Here is a 20135-nt window from a genome sequence, read left to right as displayed (position 1 = left end):
GGGGTGATGAATGACAAAGAACAGCTGGTGACAAACAGGGCACACAAGGGGGACATCTGCTGGACCAGGGTGGAAACACAAGAGGATAGATAAGGGGGTGGGGGAGACCGATGTTCTGCGAAATTCTACTACCTGCTGAATTCTGCTGCCAGCGCTCCTGCACTTGCGCACGCATGCGCATGACCCACAATCGTTCACTACAATATTCTGCCACCTTGCTGACGAACGTCTTGTTGAGTCTTGTTGATATATCTTAAACAATATCTTAAACATATGTTTTTCATTGCACCTTTTGAACTGTATACGCATGTAAATATTTGCATGTAATTGGCTTTGCAGCCGAATGTAAGGCAGGATTTTGAGAACTAAACATTCTGATTGATTGATTGATTGATTGAAAACTTTATTAACAGATTGCAGAATGGGTACAGTACAGTACAGCTCAATACATACAATTGTTAAGGGGATGCAGACCAGAGAAAGACTTTCATCTTGTTTACATCAGGGTCCCCCATTTTCAATTCATCGTAACATATATGACATACATGACATACAGATAGACAGAACTGCTACATCTATACATTTATGACATATCAGATTTGCAATTACAGTACTGTTTGTGATACAAAAAGAGTCCAGAAAAAAAAAGTATATACATTTGACGTAGAAACTGTACATTGGATTGGGTAGGGGGGGGTTGGGGGGGGACTGTACATTGGAGGTGGTTGGGTGGGTGGGTGGGGGGGGGGGGGGGGGGGGGGTAGGAGTGGGGGGGGGGGGGGGGGGGGGGGGGGGTTGGGTAGGAGGGGTGGGTGGGCGACACTGTACAACTGTACAAACAAAACTGTACATTGGATTATTGACAAGACCATACTTGGTAATTTACTGTACATTGGAGGGGGTTGTGTTCGGACATTTACAGGGGCCAGTTTCGAGTTGCAGTCTAATGATGATGTCATAATGGCTACTGGCCATTGCCAAGATAGAATTATGAGTATACTGTACTTTTACTTCTACTACTATTTACTGCTGCTCTTAAGTTGAGTATTGTATTCTTGTTTAGTTTTTTTGGGTGCTCTTTTATTTTTACTTTGTTGTAAACATGTTTTAGAATTTAGACAGTTTACTTGTTACTCAAAATTAAATAGTTTTTCAGTGAAGTAAGGGTGCTTGAGCAGTATTTGTACCTTTTCTGCATCTGATTATGGTTGAGTGGGGTCAGCACAGCATGCTACTGCAGAAAGGATTCCAGATCATTAGATTAGAACACTTAAGAACGTAGACTAGATCACTAGATTACCAAACAGACACCTTGCCTCTACCAACAATGTGTTTTTAATGTCCATATATACAGTAAGACAGCTAAGAAACATATAATCAGCATAGAATTACAATTAAATAGACAACAGACCCCCCCCCAACCAAGATCCAGAGGCCACTTTTCCACACCAGAAGGCTGCTTCATTGATTGAAACCCGAATCCATATTTGTGACAGGCCATCGATGAAACAGTTCATCTCAATAGATGTGACCCCCGAGCCCGGCAAAGCAGACAGGTAATAAGGAGCTATCTGATGAGGAAGTGCAATGCGGACACGTGCTGGAAAATAGGATCAGTCTTTTATTTCATCCATTTGTGTTGGTTACAATTTAAAGAACGGAAGGTTCTAATGATGCTGCGACAATGGCCACTGGGCATTGACAGCTGTATAGACTTCTAGAATTCCAAGAGTCCATGTGCGTGTTCCATGCGTGACCCCTTGTGACGCAGCTATTGGCCACGTCTGTCACACGTGTGAATACATTATTCATTAATTCCGAGACAGAATTCTGAAGGAACATTTGGAAGAAGAATAAAATCTCTCACTGAAGGGTTAATTTGTGTCATTTTGCTTGAATTTCAATGTGTGTAAGTAGCCGGTGGAACGCATGTGGTTACAGCACATTGTTTATTGCAAGATATTGCATCATGTCCAGCCTGCAGTCAGTCCTGTGTGCGTGTCTCCAATGAGCACGGTGAGTGACACTGCATGTTGATGGTTTTCTGAGGAAGATATCACATGTATTGGGTGTGAAGAATCTAGTCCACAGGTGTAATGATATTCTGTTCATTCATACGTATTGTTATTACCTGCATTATTTTTACTCTTTTCTTACTCTCTACATTGCTTATATTCTGTCAATCTTATGCATCTTATACCTGTCTATTTTATGTCTATTTTACTGCTGTGAAACACTTGTTTTATGAAAGGTGCAATACAAATAAAGTGTATTATTATTATTATTATTATTATTATTATTATTATTATTATTATTATTATTATTATTATTATTATTATTATTATTATTATTATTATTATTATTATTATTATTATTATTATTATTATTATTATTATTATTATTATTATTATTATTATTATTATTATTATTATTATTATTATTATTATTATTATTATTATTATTATTATTAGTATTACCTCAACTGCAGTATTATGTAATGGTGTCAGTGATCATTGTACTGTTGCCTGTAGTGTGTAAGTCTCACCCTAGTTCAAACCTTGTTATGTTTATAAAAGGTATTTATTTAGTATTAGTATTTACAGTAGTATGATTAGTATGAAGAGCGAGCATTTCTGATCAGTACAATAGTGACATTGGCAGAGTCCGTTTAATCCATGATGTCCAGTGTGCGTGGGAATATTTTCATACCTCCATCATGTCGATTTGTAAGCATGTCCCTATAAAAAGAAAACAGCATTTCTGGGTGAATGCTTGGTTCACAGAGGAACTATCTAACCCAATCAAGGAAAGAATGCCTCCTGGTTCAAGGCTGTCCACTAACTCCCCCACTGACTGGACCGGCCCTAGAGAAATAAATGCACAATCCGGACTAGAATATCTAAATTGGAATATTATTTAAAATCTATTTTGAAGATTTTGGAAACATATCAAATCAATGTCATGTTCCAATTCTACTTCAGGCCTCCCTGAACGCATTTTAGTTGACTCAACTGAAATTAAGTGCAAGGATGATATTGTTGGGCACTTTAATTGTTATGCACCTCCAAGCCACCAGGCTTCCCTTCCCCTGTCTCCCTTGCCCCCCCACTATCTCTCTCTGTCTCAATCAAGCAGGAGTCCAGGGGGAGGCAGGCAATCAGCTGTTTCCTATCCAATCAACCCTGCCTGACTGGTCACAACTCTTCCACTTTTCCAAATCGTACACTTACTTAGTTGAGTCCTGTGCCTTTTCCATTAAGATACCAGTTGACATTCCATGCTCTGTTTTGTTTCAGTTGTAACTTTGTTTTTTCTCCCTTGTACCACAGTCTCAGCCTGACTACCTCGCCTGGTGAACCTCCTGCCTGCTCCCTTTAATTATTCCCTGGATTTTCTACTCTTATTATAGTTTTGTCCCGTGAGTTTTCTTTTTGTTTTTAGTTCCCAGCCAATTGGACTTTAATTGTTCCTGTGGTTTTTCTTTTGACATTTTGTTTATATGTTTTTTTTTCTTTTCTTTTTTTATATATCTGTGTAATCACTTACTACCAGCTGTTATAATGTTCACTCCACTAGATGGTACCCAGGTACCCAGGATTCGCTCATAACTCTGTAGAGCAGCTTTCTCCTATTTTGTCTGTTTTAACATGCTCTATTCTTCATTTGTTTTACTTTGTAATGGTGCGCTATTTTGCCTGATCTCCCTTGAAAATGAGATTTGAATATCAAGGAATTTCCTGATGAATAAACACTCCCAGACTAATTTGTTGCAAATCTTGAGCAAGGTTTGTAACATATCAAACCTCTAATATTTGAAACCTATGTATGTTGGAGATCTGTGGATTCAAATAGGTGTGTGTGTGTGTGTGTGTGTGTGTGTGTGTGTGTGTGTGTGTGTGTGTGTGTGTGTGTGTGTGTGTGTGTGTGTGTGTGTGTGTGTGTGTGTGTGTGTGTGTGTGTGTGTGTGTGTGTGTGTGTGTGTGTGTGTGTGTGTGTGTGTGTGTGTGTGTGTGTGTGTGTGTGTGTGTGTGTGTGTGTGTGTGTGTGTGTGTGTGTGTGTGAAGGTAAGGAAAAACTCACTAGAAAAACCTAACAATAGGAAAAAATGCACCACAGGCAATGTGGAGGAGAGAAACCTTAGAAGGGCCAATTCAAGGGGGGATCTCCCTTCTTAGATGTCGGTGATATTAGTGATACAAAGTTATACTGTAGTACTTAGCTGAACCATGACTCATCTGCTTGGTCTATACATTTAGAATAGAATATAGTCAAATATTGTTCAATTTCCCCCTCCAGACAATAAAGTGTTTTATCTTAAATACAATCGTATTAGTCGTTAAGGGCTAATATGAAATTCATCTTTTCACCTTCTACCCACACACACACACACGCACGCACGCACGCACGCACGCACGCACGCACGCACGCACGCACGCACGCACGCACGCACGCACGCACGCACGCACGCACGCACGCACACACACACACACACACACACACACACACACCTATTTGAATCCACAGATCTCCAACATACATAGGTTTCAAATATTAGAGGTTTGATATGTTACAAACCTTGCTCAAGATCTGCAACAAATTAGTAAATATAATGTAATGTAAAAACCAACTCATAATAAAATATGTAAAGGTTAGGTATCAGTGGTGTGCATGATGAATGAATGAATGAATGAATGAATGAATGAATGAATGAATGAATGAATGAATGAATGAAAACTTTATTTAACAGATTGCAGAATGGGTACAATACAGTACAGCTCAATACACACAATTGTTAAGGGGATGCAGACCAGAGAAAGACGTACGCGTTTGTCTTGTTTACATCAGGGTCCCCCATGTAAGGTGTGTTTGGATGAGTGAGGTTGTGTGGCGTGTAAAAGTACAACCAAATCAAAAGTTAAGGCCATGTGGAAGAACTGCTGCTCAGTAAACACAAGAGAGAGAACATGTGGAAGAACTGCTGCTCAGCAAACACAAGAGAAAGAACATGTGGAAGAACTGCTGCTCAGCAAACACAAGAGAGAGAACATGTGGAAGAGCTGCTGCTCAGCAAACACAAGAGAGAGAACATGTGGAAGAACTGCTGCTCAGCAAACACAAGAGAGAACATGTGGAAGAACTGCTGCTCAGCAAACACAAGAGAGAGAACATGTGGAAGAACTGCTGCTCAGCAAACACAAGAGAGAGAACATGTGGAAGAACTGCTGCTCAGCAAACACAAGAGAGAGAACATGTGGAAGAACTGCTGCTCAGCAAACACAAGCGAGAGAACATGTGGAAGAACTGCTGCTCAGCAAACACAAGCGAGAGAACATGTGGAAGAACTGCTGCTCAGCAAACACAAGCGAGAGAACATGTGGAAGAACTGCTGCTCAGCAAACACAAGAGAGAGAACATGTGGAAGAACTGCTGCTCAGCAAACACAAGAGAGAGAACATGTGGAAGAACTGCTGCTCAGCAAACACAAGAGAGAGAATACACAGTAGAATTCACAACAACACAGACACAGGTCGGTTCTTTATAAATGGGCATTTATCCGTTGGGCTCATCCACACCTCCTCGTCCCTTCTCACACCATGAGAACTATATTTATGAATGAACAGTACAAAATGCATCAGAAAATTAAACAGTAGGCTACATCGTTTAAAACTAATTAAATACAATGGCGCTTAGCTTGCGCATGAAACAAAGTGCATTCATCAAATAAAATAAAATACCTTGTTGGCCGCTTGGCATGAAGAGGCTCTTGAGTCCTTGGAAAGTTACTTTGACTGCTTTGACTTCAGATGTCAATAATTGTAGCCTAACTTAAATCTTGTGGAGCAGTGTGAGACACCTGCTCACCTGAAGTCCATTAGAGAGAGAAAGAGAGACAGTTCTGTCATTTCCGCTCTTAAATAAATTAAATAAAGTAACACTCATGAGATTTTGTGCCTTATTGCTTTTAACTGTTGACCAATTAATTTACTGTACATCAAATGACCTATTTATATTTTAGCTTTACATCCAATTATTTATTACTTTATACATGAAATTATCATAATATTAATTATTATGAATATAGAGTATTTATGCAACAGCACTTACATAGAGGAACAGCAGTCATTTTATACCTACAGTATAGGCCACTCCCTTCTTAGGGGCAGCCAACCAACTGACGGACCTCTTAACACTGGTACTCCTAAGATACCGCTTTCAGACAGATGTGGCTCTGGCTCTGGCTGTGGCTCTGGCTCTGGCTCTGGATCTAGCTCTGGTTCTGGCTCTGGCTCTGGTTCTGGCTCTGGCTCTGGCTCTGGCTCTGGCTCTGGTTCTGGCTCTGGCTCTGGTTCTGGCTCTGGCTCTGGCTCTGGCTCTGGTTCTGGCTCTGGCTGTGGCTCTGGCTCTGGCTCTGGCTCTGGCTCTGGCTCTGGCTCTGGCTCTGGCTCTGGCTCTGGCTCTGGCTCTGGCTCTGGCTCTGGCTCTGGCTCTGGCTCTGGCTCTGGCTCTGGCTCTGGCTCTGGCTGTGGCTCTGGCTCTGGCTCTGGCTCTGGCTGTGGCTCTGGCTCTGGCTCTGGCTCTGGCTCTGGCTCTGGCTCTGGCTCTGGCTCTGGCTCTGGCTCTGGCTGTGGCTGTGGCTCTGGCTCTGGCTCTGGCTCTGGCTCTGGCTCTGGCTCTGGCTCTGGCTCTGGCTCTGGTTCTGCCTCTGGCTCTGGTTCTGCCTCTGGCTCTGGCTCTGGCTCTGGCTCTGGCTCTGGCTCTGGCTCTGGCTCTGGCTCTGGCTCTGGCTCTGGCTCTGGTTCTGGCTCTGGCTGTGGCTCTGGTTCCATTCTAGAGTCTCAGAACCTTGGTGCTTTCTGGCGAACCAGCCCGCGTTCACACCAGTTTAAGCAGAACCAAAGTTCCACACCCTCCGTCATTAATGGAGGGCATTGCTCAATGCTCACTGCTCGTCGCAGCCTAGAATATGACACGCCTACCATAGTTCATAGTTCATAAGGAAAAATCTAAAATAATTTGGTTCCAGCTGAGAACCAACTTTCCAGGTTTGGAACCAATTCATTTTCAGCCTTGAGTGAGCGTGCCGGCCGGTTCAAAATTAGGTTTGGGAACTGGAACCAACACGGAGTCCTGCTGGTGTGAAAGGCCAAAGAACTAGAGAGATAAGAGACACAGAGGGCCGTCACGTCCCCTCCCATAAAGGCCAGGGCCATCCCACAAATGCAATAGAAAAATCTTTCTTTCAACATTCATTCATTCAACATATCGGAACATTTCAACAACCTCAGTCTGTTACCCTAACCATCCATTTGCCCTTCAAACCACTGACTCTAAATACTCCCATTCAGCAACGTTGGTACCTAAGAAGCAAATTAGGAGGAGGAGGTGGAGGAAGAAAGGAGCAGTTTAACAGAACAAATGAACAGTTACCATACACTGTATGTGTGAATTCTACACATCTGACAATATCATATCTATACAATATCCATCTCCATATCACATCCATAATCATTTCTATATCATCTTTATGTCTCTTTCATGCATCTGGTGTATTTCTGAATATATCCTGTTTGTAATATTAATACTGAACATCCTTGCATGCAAGAGGTCAAAGGTCTGTTAGTTCCCATCTAATGAACTGTTGAGATATAGGAGACATTTTATATCCCAAAGGTTATTGTAAGGAACACCTGGTATCCTGTTATCTTAAATGTCATGGGAAGATAAACACCAAGTTAACAGACGTGTTTTCAAATGTAATGCTGTACATCTACTTTTTCTTTATTTGTAAGACACTACCCTGTCATTTGTTACTTCTCTTTACTTAACTTTGCTACTTCACTATTTGCTTCTTAATAACTTACTTATCTTTTGCATATATGGATCCATATCTGTGATAAACATTGTAACAACGCACTGCACAGGTAAGCAGAGTTTTTGTCATCTAACAGGCTTGTGATATATTTACTGCTCGCCTGAGCAGAGTGGCTCATGAATAGAACCTGATAGACAGGCCTTGACTGGCCATCGGGAGCACCGAGAGATTTTCCGGTGGCCTGGCCTGCTATATATTAAAAATATATATATCGTTATTAAATTCTCTCTTTTTTAATGCAAGGCCAGTGTTTCTAGTTGTGACAGCGCGATAGTGAGGATGAGTTGACGGACCTCTCAGCAGGCCTGGACGCGTCTATGCCAAATACAATGCTGTTCGGTTTCCGGGTTCCTCTGATTGGCCACAACGCCCACGTGACCGCGCGCTAGCACGCCCCCTTATCCACGCCTGCCGCTACACCGCGCCAAGCTCCTCTGTGTGTTGCAGCGCGCGGCAGAGCGGCAGAGGTCCCTGTGTGTTCTCAACTTCCTCAATTTATACGCATGGAAGTATTGACTACGCCGTAACGAATCATTAAAAAAATATACCGTTAACTGGAATATGTTGTTTCTTTACACATATGTTTGATTATGTAATTGGTTTGTCATGACAAACCAATAAAATCGCTACAGAGCTCTCATATTTGCTATGAGTGGCGACGACTTGACTTTCACTTTCGTATTTCGCTTTCATCTTGTTTAATCAGCCGCTTCTAAAGTCGCTGTCGAAGCCTGTTTCCGCCTCCGCGTGCTAAAGTTCTGGTAAGTTTAAAGTGCTAAGTGCTGCTAAGTGCTTTATAATATTGTATTTTATAATATTGTCGCGCATCACGCACAATGCCACTCTGAGTCAAGAGCTCTGTCATTGAAGTGTTACCAACAGCGTTCACCCTGATGTAAAGTAGCGATTTGCGATTTTATTGGTTTGTCATGATGCGTGATGCGCGACAATATTATAAAATACAATATTATAAAGCACTTAGCAGCACTTAGCACTTTAAACTTGGCCAATCAGAGGAACCCGGAAACCGAACAGCGTTGTATTTGGCATAGACGCGGCCTGGACTGGCCATTGGGCCGGTGGCCTGACCTGATAAATGGCTTGCAGAAAAAATCTCTATTTATATATATCTAGTTATTTATTTAGTTATTTATTATTTATTTATTATTTATTATTTAAATAAGTTAAATGTTAGTCCTTTCTTTCTTTCTTTTGTTTATTACACATATAAAAACAATTACATATAATACAATATAATCCACAAAGAAAGAATTGCCTAAAAACCCTGGCAGGGGTATCAAACTCAATTACCAAGGGGGCCGAAATAAAAAATTCAGATGCGTTTGCGGGCCGAAACATAATAATTTTCCTGAGGTCACTAGCTTAATTCCTAATCTTGTTTATCTATTCAGTTTGTGCATACCAGCTCAATATGTTGTAAATGCACTTCTGTTTATTCTCTGGTGCCTCAATGAATACAATGAGGGCTGTTTAAAAGGTCTGTAATGAGGCATCATTTATGGCTAATTGGCTTATTATATATTAATTTAATAATGAATAATTCAACAATATTTTGTAAGATTAGCATGTTCCTGGACTACACCTCACTTTCACTGGTCTCACACTAAACTATTATTTCCACAGAGAGTAGGTATGTGGAATTAATTAAAATAATGATGCATTTGCAAGCTAATAATAGCTATTAAGTTTCAATTAGTTATTCACCCACACTAATTTGTAAGTTACTACACAAAAAGTGCAATGTATAGGTGTGAGGTATGAGTGAGTGTGTATGTGTGAGCGTGTTTGTGTGTGTGTATGACAGGGGTATGTATTGTATAGTTGTGTAATAAAAGAATGTGTGTTAAACTGATTGGCATGTTGGGGTAGGACAAATGTGTCTCTCTTGTTGCTGGTTATGGGAGACGGTAATCATAGTCACTAATAATACAGACCAAACTGCTTTAGAGTACACTGTATGGGAACAGAACAACCTGTATATTTCATAGCCTCCCCTTTAACCTCACAACATATTACAGGTACAGTACATATGAGATATGGCAATACTTTGAAAATATATTATTTTATATAATATGCTATACAGCTGATATATTATACAGCTATACAGACAAATATGATTAATATCCAAATGGTGATTCCACATTAGTAGTAAGGATACTGTAGTAGTAGTAGTAGTAGTAGTAGTAGTAGTAGTAGTAGTAGTAGTAGTAGTAGTAGTAGTAGTAGTAGTAGTAGCAGTAGTAGTAGTAGTAGTAGTAGTAGTAGTAGTAGTATAGTAGTAGTAGTAGTAGTAGTAGTAGTAGTAGTAGTAGAAGTAGTTTAGATGGTAGAATTAATTATTTTCACCAGCAGAGGATGCTATGAACAAAGTGTGTGTGTGTGTGTGTGTGTGTGTGTGTGTGTGTGTGTGTGTGTGTGTGTGTGTGTGTGTGTGTGTGTGTGTGTGTGTGTGTGTGTGTGTGTGTGTGTGTGTGTGTGTGTGTGTGTGTGTGTGTGTGTGTGTGTGTACATTGTTGTCACTCTAGTGTTTTGCATAGCCTTGGGTTTCGTGGCAGGTACAATTTTTGAGTGTAGTGCTTTGTAAGTATTTGGTTACCGGTCAGTGTGGGTGTCTACTAGTATTGGTGTGACCATGTCTGCTGTAGAGGAATTTGTGCACAATCCAAGTGAGGGTTTATTAGATGCCTACACAAAGGATCAGTTGCTAAAAGTGGCAAAACAGAATCAGACAAAAAACCCAAGATTGAAACAAGCTTTCCTTTAGTACACCCAAAATGTGGTCTTTCAAATGTTTTGTCTGATGTGGTAGTTCAGTGCTGTAGACTAAAGCACTGACACTCGGAATGTTGTTACTCAGTTCAGTCCTCCAGAGCAGTTTGTAAAATGTGTATGCCCTGTAGCTGGGCATGGAACAGCTCTGACTTTTTAGCAGCAGAGCTACAGCAAGAGTGATGCTTAATTTAGACTTTAGACATATTTAGACGTCAAAGTCGTTGTGAAGGTTGCGGTGAGCCTGTCGAGCTCCTGCCAGCCTACCGGTGACGCCTACATGCAGCTGGCCAAAAATGTTCCGTCTGACATACTTCCGTTTTTATAATTTATCATCTTGGGAGCTTGGTCGGAGCGTTCCATTATCCATCGTGATTAACTACATTACAAACATGAACCAAATCGAAGAAAGACTGGCAGAGGAAGTCAGAAAATATAGCCATTTGTACAACACAACGCAGCACAGTCACCTAGTGGTTCGGTGGTGTAGTGCAACCCATGCATTGAACTGAGGTGGCAGTATGTCGGTCTAGCTCCCACACGCAAAATATCGGCGAATGTTGAAACATATCTCGGCCTTAACTCATTCACGGCCACTAGCTTTCGCCATCTGCGCTCTTTGGCGCCAGCCTTAATGACCATTTTAGCTATGTTTGCAGACCCATCGTGTGTTCTGTATTATAGCTATGGAGACAATAGTATGGCTCATTTTACAGGCATTGTTCATAGTCCATTACTGACTAATCAGCTCATTTCTACACACTGTAGTTTGTTACACGCTACATGCTAAACAGCGCCCCATTTCCGGAATAATCCAGTCTTTTTCCATAGATCGCGAGATAGGATGCATTATATGCAATAACCCCAAATCGTTCTGGTTGATTCCCTGAAACCCCAAATACTCCCAAATCAAAGGTATATAACATGTACATATGTACCTTCACAAAATCATCAAGGGGAATCAGATCGTTAGAAAACGCTTGGTTTATGTCTGGTAAAGTAAGCCATTATGACCGTTACAGAAACATGTTTCAGGTTCGGTAAAATAGACATAGGGGGTCCTTACCTTAGCCAGGAGGTACTCCACTGCCACCTGGTGATATTATTTTGGCCATCAAACCAAACATGCTAACGTTTGGGCCTAGTCAGCCTTCATCAGAGCATGAATGTAGCAGTAGTGTCATGTGAACTATAGGCCTATATGAATTCATAGTGGCATGTGACATGGGAGGAGCATACAACTCAAGTTTCAAGTTTCAAGTTTCAAGTTTCTTTAATAGTTGTCATACAGAAGTACAGAATACTTTTATACAAAATGCTTCTTACTGTTACGCTCCAGAGACTGTGCTAGACAAGATAAGTATGAAATAAAATAGTATAGCATGTAAAATAGAAGTAAAAATAGAGGTCACAGTGTTCAGTATAGACATATGTACAATGTTCGATGCAGAATAGAAGTAACTGAGTTACCATACAATATACAATATACTATGCAATGTACTAATATACAATACTATATAGTGCAGAGCAGAAATGGGATGAGGTACAATTTAGGTACAATTTACAGTAAGGTGTACGAGTTGTAGTGCAAATCCTTTACCAATAAATATAAAGTGTGTTTAGGTGATCTAAAGTGTGGAGAGTGGGTGCTGCAGTGTGTTGTTTGTTTAAGTGAGTGTGTGCGTGTGGGTGTGTGTGCTGTGTGCATTTGATGGTTGTTGCATAGTGTTTATTGTTCGTTGAGCAGCCTGATGGCCTGGGGATAGAAGCTTCTTCTGAGTCTTTCTGTGCTCGCCTTAAGACTCCGGTATCGCTTGCCTGACCGCAGCAGTTCAAAGAGGCAGTTGTTCGGGTGGCTGGAGTCCTTGATGATTCTCTTAGCCTTCCCCCTGCACCGCTTGTTGTAAATGTTCTGGAGGTTGGGAAGCCCCCCTCCAATTGTGCGTTCGGCTGAACGTGTCACTCTTTGTAGTCTGCTACGGTCTTGTGCAGTGCTATTCCCAAACCAGGAGGTGATGTTGCCAGTCAGGATGCTCTCTATTGTACATGAGTAGAAGTTCCTAAGGATCTTCTGACTGACTTGGAACTTCCTTAGGCGCCTGAGGAAGTAGAGGCGTTGTCGTGCCTTCTTCACAACACTGTCAATGTGTGTGGTCCATGTCAAGTCCTCGGATATGTGGGCTCCGAGGTACTTGAAACTGTTCACTCTCTCAACCGGTGCCCCGTCGATGCTGAGGGGGCTGTAGTCCTTGACCCCCGACCTCCTGAAGTCCACAATCATCTCTTTTGTTTTGCTGACGTTCAGGGAGAGGCAGTTCTCCTGACACCACTGTGACAGATTCTCTACCTCTTCCAGGTAGGCCCTCTCGTCGTTGGCAGAGATCAGGCCCACCACTACTGTGTCATCAGCAAATTTGATGATTGTGTTGTTGTTCCGCTGTGCCACGCAGTCATGTGTGTACAGGGAGTAGAGGAGGGGGCTCAGAACACAGCCCTGGGGGGCCCCTATGTTGAGCGTGATGGATGAGGAGGTGCAGTTGCCTGCTCTTACCACCTGGGGTCTGCCCGTCAGGAAGTCCAAGACCCACTGGCAGAGGTCATAGTTCAAGCCCAGGTCCCTGAGCTTGGCTATGAGTTTGGAGGGGACTATGGTATTGAATGCTGAGCTGTAGTCGATGAACAGCATTCTCACATAGTTCCCCTGCCTCTTGTCCAGGTGTGATGCTGCTGTGTGCAGCACATGGGCTATGGCATCCTCCGTGGATCTGTTAGGGCGGTATGCAAATTGCAGGGGGTCCAGGTTGATGGGGAGGGAGGAACAGATGTAGCCCTTCACTAGCTTCTCAAAGCACTTCATGGCTATGGAGGTGAGGGCTACAGGGCGGTAGTCGTTGAGGCAAGCAGGCGTCGATTTTTTGGGTACAGGGATGATGGTGGACTTCTTCAGACAGGTGGGGATGACAGCCTGTTCTAAGGACAGGTTAAAGATGTCAGTGAATACCGGGGCCAGTTGGTCGGCACAGACTTTTAGGACGCGGCCGGGGATGCCGTCCGGTCCTGCTGCCTTCCTGATATTCACTTTTTTAAAGGTCCGCCTCACCTCATGCTCTGTTACCCTGAACACTGAGTCTCCATCAGCAGACCCCCCCCCCCCATTGCCGTGGCTTGTAGGCTGGTGTTGTTATTCACAGCCTCAAACCTCGCATAGAAGGTATTGAGATCATTTGCTAAGGAGATGTCACTGTTCAGTTTGAGGGAGGTGCCTTTGTAATCTGTCATTGTTCTGAGGCCCTGCCACATACCTCTAGAGTCAGCCTGTTCAAACTGAAGTTCAACTTTATCCCTGTAACGCCGTTTTGCCTCTATTACTGCTCTCCTGACGTTGTATCTTGCCGTCTTGTGTTCTTCCATGTTGCCTGTCACCAGCCCGGTGTTGTAGGCTGAGGTGCGCACTTTCAGAGCCTCACGGACGGATTTATCTACCCAGGGCTTTTGATTTGGGTAGATTCTAATTGTGGTAGAGGGGATTGTTTCTTCTACCAGAGTACAGACAAAGTCAAGCACCGTTTCAGTGTATTCGTTAATATTGGCTGTGTTATCACGGAATACACTCCAGTCTGTGCATTCAAGTGCAGCTTGGAGTGTCTCCTCTGATGTCACAGTCCAACGCTTAACCTCTCGCGATACTACCGGCGTTCGCTTGAGACTCTGTTTATACTTTGGCAAAAGAAAGATGGCGGCGTGGTCCGATTTACCGAATGGACTAAGAGCCTGTGAGCCTTGTACCCATTCTTAAATTGCGAGTATACATGGTCTAATATGTTCTCGCCTCTGGTGGGACAGGTCACATGCTGATAGAAATTCGGCAACACCTTTTTAAGACGCGCGCTGTTGAAATTGCCCAGAACCAAAATGGCAGCGTCAACATTAGCTATCTGTAGTTTATTTACCTCGTCGTGTAGCTTTGAAAGTGCGGCCCCAGTGTTCGCTTGTGGTGGGATATATACTCCGATCATGATGATGGACGTTAGCTCCCTCGGGAGAAAGAAGGGTCGGCATTTGATGGTGATATACTCCAGGTCTGGGGAGCAGTGGTTAGACAATTCCTTTGCGTTGCCTATATCGCACCACTCCTTGTTTACCATGAAAGCAATGCCGCGTCCTTTCGTCTTTTGTGACTCTTCTGCCGTTCGGTCCTTGCGGAGAACGAAGAAGTGATCTGCCGGTTCTATTGCATGATTTGGGACGTCTGGAGACAGCCAAGTTTCTGTGAAACAGAGGACGTTGCAGTCCCGAATGTCCCTCTGGAATTGGATCCATGCTCTGATGTCGTCCAGTTTATTTCCTATCGATTGCACATTGGTCAACAATATGCTGGGCAATGTGGTTCTGTGTCGTTTGGATCTCAATCTATTTCGGACGCCGGCTCTTCTACCTCGCCGTCGCGCCTTCTCCTTGCCTCGGCCACGGCCACAACAAAGGATCTCGGCGGGCCACTGCTGTTGTTCAGCAATCCGATCCAGAGAGCAATCCAGTCGGTAAGTTTTCCTTAATCCAATGTCAATGAGTGACTGACGGTCATACACATATAATGCACCAACAGTTGGTGCAAATAAAACTCTTAAAACTATAAAAATTAACAAAAATAAGCACAGTCTCGACGGAGCGAACAGAAAGGCAGCCGGTCGGAGCAGCGCCATTCTCACTCCTCAAGTGGATGCTAAAGGTCACATAGAATAGACTTTTCATATAGGTAAATTGCAGCTGGCCTCTGAGGTTCACACTTTGGAAGCATTATCTCTTGTGTGAGCTAGTCTTGTTGGAGCATTTTAAAGAAACTCTTCCTGAGTGCCTGGCTACTTATTTGAGTTAGAGAGATGCAACAAATGAATCTCCTGATAAATCTCCTGTGCTCTCCCCTGGAGACTCATTCCAGACATGACCAAAGAAGTTGATCCAGGTTACAAGCCAGAAGTCACCATATGTCACCAATGCCACGCCTTTCCCTTCTCTGTGTGTCGCACTGACTTGATACAGGAGCAACAGAAGGACCCAACAAAGCTGGTTCAGCAGGTGCATGCAGTGTTGAGAAGGGCATGTTGGTGAGAAAAAGGTTGTCTCAAGGTGACAAGTTTGTTGATGATGCAATTTTCTAGATTCTGGTCCCCACTAACCTTAAAATCAGTGTTTTGAGGACTGCACATGATATAGTGGCTGGGCATTTGGGGGTTAAAAACACATTATGACAAGATTTTCCATATTTGGCCTCTGTTGAGAAAAGACATTTCAGCCTACAACAAAACCATCACACTTGTCAGTTCACAGGAAAACCAAATCGGTCCATTAATCCTGCTCCTTGCCACAGATGGTAAACCTTTTGAGCATTTGTTAATTGACTGTGTTGGCTAACTGCCCAATTCCAAATCTGATAGTATGTATCTTTTTACTGTGATGTATCAAAACGACCAGCTACACAGCTGCTTACCGCTAGTGCAACATAACCACCAAGTCTATCATGAAAGCCTTGACCAAGTTCATTTCTGTCTTCTGCATCCCCAAGCTCATCCAAAGTGATCAGGGAACCAATTTGACCTCACACATGTTAGACATTCGTTATATATAAATGGTTCTGACTGAGAATGGCGCGGCTGATGATTTGTCACATGCACTGGCTCTTTAAAGGTCTGTCCTACTGTGAGTATGCCTGAACAACCAGGCAATTCAATTACCTTCAAGTAGGGATGGCCGATATTATCGGCTGACCGATATTATCGGCCGATATCGGCAGTAAAATGTGATATCGGAAAATATCGGTATCAAAAAAAAAAAAAAAAACAATAACAATATTGCATCCAGTGAAATTATTAGTTATCTGAAATTATTCCGTTTTTTTGGGGGGGGAAACCCTGCATATATTGGTATCGGTTGATATCGGTTGATATCGGTATCGGAAATTAAGAGTTGGACAATATCGGAATATCGGTAAAAAAGCCAATATCAAGCATCCCTACCTTCAAGTATTCCGTCAGCATATACAATCTTATGCCATGAACTATAAAGGTAAAATCATTCAGGCTGGGAAATATAGCGTGAAATATTACCCCATTCAGGCCACTTTTTAAGTGGGGTCTGGGGGTCCCCACTGAGAAGATTTGAGTTACAAAGACTTAATTTCCTGCATTCTGGTGAATGGGGGGGGGGGGGGGGGGTTATATTGATATAATCTGTCTATAATTTTGCTTCTTGGAGAATGCCACATACAAGCCCCTAGAGCATATGTGTCAAACTCAAGGCCCGCGAACCAAATGTGGCGAGAGCTTGCTGGTTTGGCTGTCCTCTGCCATTCATTCAGACGCGTGAGTCAAAACAAATAACTTGTTGGTCTTCTTCTGCCCCTTTCTCGATGCAATCAGCGCTCGTCTGGGATCGCTTTCGGAGCAGACGCTCCTTGGCTACTGGTGGTCAATCATTTTCAGCCGTTCACAACCGTCACTCGTCAGAATGGCTTGTCAAAAGACGCTCGCCGGATATTTCGTCTTGTAACCCGAGACCCGAATCACGCAATAGGTTGAGTGAGGTGACGATCGAAAGGCGGAAAATTCAACTTTACAACAATGTATTGGTTGATCGCCGAAAAATGCAGCCCGCAATGCATGTCGGTTATTATGTGACCCGCGAAGCAGGGGCGTAAATAACACGGGGGACACACACGGGGAACATATCCCAGGCACTTTTTCAGAATCAGAAGGCATGTTATTTTTGTTTTCAAATGTATCCAACAGTAAACATCCTAACCATGTCACAACAGCAGTCAGTGTATATTTTCAGGAATACATTTGTTTACCAATAGGTTAAAGTGTTATTAATGAAATATGAGTTTAGGAATTGTATTCAATAGATCAGGAATTTCGACCGGAAATAAATCCGAGCGGCCATTTCGCTGTAGTCATTATGATGAAGGAAATACAGGGCTTTCAATGAGCGTTGAAATTTCGAAAAACTACATCTCCTAGGGTTGATTGATTGATTGATTGATTGATTGGGTAGGAGGGGTGGGTGGGTGGGGAACACTGTACAACTGTACAAGCAAAACTGTACATTGGAATATTGACAAAACCATACTTGGTAATTTACTGTACATTGGAGGGGGTTGGGTTAGGACATTTACAGGGGCCAGTTTCGAATTGCAGTCTCCCGTAGGTGTTCTTTGAGAGTGGTTTTGAAAGTGGGTAGTGATTCACATTCCTTTACAGCTTTGGGTAGGGCGTTCCACATTGATGTGGCATAATTGCGAAACGTGTTTAGTCCCTTGTTTGAGCCGAATCTGGGTTTAACATGATTTGTGGAGATCCCTCTGGTGTTGTGATCGTGGTATTCACTGACCTTTGGGAAGTATTTTGACATGTACATGGGTACCTTGGTCGTGTAGTGTATCTTGTAGACCAGGCCCATTGCAAGTTGCTGTACTCTGTTGTCTACTCTAAGCCATCCTAGGTTGTCAAAGTGGGCAGGGGTGAGGTGGGTTCTAGGAGTAAGGTCAAGCAGTAGTCTGACCAGTTTGTTTTGAGATGTTTGTAATTTTGTTTTTAGCGCCTTTGAGGTGCTTTGGTACCATGAGGTGCAAGCATAGTCGTAGTACCCTTGAATGAGTGCTCCTGCCAAAGTCTTCAGGGTATTCTTGTTTACCAGAGAGGAGATCCGGTACAAGAATCGAGTTCGTTGGTTGACTTTTTTTATTACATTGGATGCCATTTTGTCACAAGAAAGATTTGCCTCTAGGATGGAACCTAGGTATGTAATTTCATCTTTCCTTGTGACAATATTGTCACCCACTGTAACTGAGAAGCCGTCGGTCTTGCTGAGTTTGTTATTTGAACCGAAGAGAATGGACTCTGTTTTGCCCATGTGTAATGATAGTTTGTTATCAGCGAGCCATATACAGATTTTGCCTAGTTCCGAGCTGAGGGTTTTTTCAACCTGTAACTTGTTCTTGTCAGAGACCAGCAGGGCTGAGTCGTCCGCAAACAGGAACAAGTTGCAGTCACAAGCTGACGACATGTAATTTGCATAAATTAGGAACAGTAGCGGTCCTAGTATGCTTCCTTGTGGAACACCACAGCTCACTGGGAGGGGGGGGGGGGGGGGGATAGGGTACCGTTTACCTCCACCATCTGTTCCCTCCCCTCAAGGTTCTCCAGCTTTCTGGGAGCAAATGACTTGCTGATTATTCTTTTTTATTTCTCTTATTTCTCGGGATTATATACCACAAAACTGAACGTTATTGGCATAGTTTGGAGCGCAGTTAGTTTGTCTCCCTTCTGTGAACATTTAGCAAAAATCCGCATTCCAAACGGATTCAAAATGGCGGACCCGTCGCAAAAATAAAAAGCTGACTGTATTTACAGTAGATTTCATTCTCGTTCTTCATGCACGCCTGGTGATACTAAATCCAAATTGAACTCTGTCATTGGAATGAGTAGATTTGGCCTGATCCATAGATGTGCAACATCGCTATAATAAGGTAATTTATAGGACTGCTATTCTATATTCTATAGTAATATTTCAAATTGTATGAGTCCGGATGGCAGAATTCAGTACTGTAACTAAAAAACCTTCTGTTTAATCATCTTCCCTTTATTCATTCCCTTAGATTATTTGTACACGTGATCTCAGGTACTGAACAAGCTCAGCAAGAAAGTTATATTTCGTTACTGGCTGCGCGTCTTGCTCGCCCATTGAAATAGCTAATTTGTACCTATTGTACACATTGAAAGTATTACTCATGCACCTTACATCTATCCAGCCATGCCCCCTTCCGGCTATGTATATAACCCTATGCTCCGAGGCATTCTGCAGTTTGAGAGTTAGAGGTAGTTAGTAGTGTGATTTTAGTTTAGAGATGGCAACACTACCACAAAAAAAGTCCTTTTCAGGACTCCACCAGCGCTTCCAACGCTTGGCTTCCAACCTTCATCGCGGTGGTTCCTTGGACCGGCTGTCATGGCAGTCAGGTGAGCCCTCACGGCGTGCAGTGTGGAGTTTGAGCCAACCGGAGGTCTCATGTGGGGAGGATCCCCGGCCCTGGTGTCCCCACAGAGTCCAGTCTGGGTAGGCCACCAACCAGCCCAGGCGTGGTTTATCTGATGGCGGATGATTTGCGGCTCAAATGGCAGATGGCGGAATGGGCCGACAAGGCGTACATCACCGCCACACAGAACCTGGCCGCCGCGACCAATATTGCGTTGTCTTTTCAGTGGAAGCTGGTGACGAGTGGGGAGACATTGGGTCCGGATCACTGTGAGCTCCTCGCCCAGGCCTTGGGGGCTAGCATGCACATCACGCAGCTGCAGGGCATAGCCTCGGGCAAGCTCATGGCATTAACCACCTTGATCCACAGACACCTGTGGTTAGAGCAGTCTTCTCTGGAGGACCGGAGAAGGCTGCATCTCCTCCTGGCCCCCCTCTCCGAGGA

The 20135-nt window shown here is 43.2% G+C and overlaps 1 protein-coding gene across 1 annotated transcript in view; it reads right to left on the bottom strand.

Annotated features, from left to right (window-relative positions):
* gabra2b (gamma-aminobutyric acid type A receptor subunit alpha2b) overlaps window positions 1-19725 on the bottom strand; it is a gene marked incomplete at both ends in the record, with an annotated part of 135573 nt that extends 115848 nt beyond the window's left edge. The window contains one exon of the mRNA XM_084332065.1: window positions 19632-19725. Coding sequence (XP_084188191.1) covers window positions 19632-19725 — 94 coding nt within the window. The remainder of the gene's footprint in view (window positions 1-19631) is intronic.
* Window positions 19726-20135: the final 410 nt, after the last annotated feature.

This window comes from Notolepis coatsorum (genome assembly GCF_963971535.1).
Source record: "Notolepis coatsorum genome assembly, chromosome: 16".
NCBI classification, from domain to species: domain Eukaryota; kingdom Metazoa; phylum Chordata; class Actinopteri; order Aulopiformes; family Paralepididae; genus Notolepis; species Notolepis coatsorum.
Note: the sequence above shows the minus strand (reverse complement) of the source record. Positions and strands in the feature narration are given on the sequence as shown.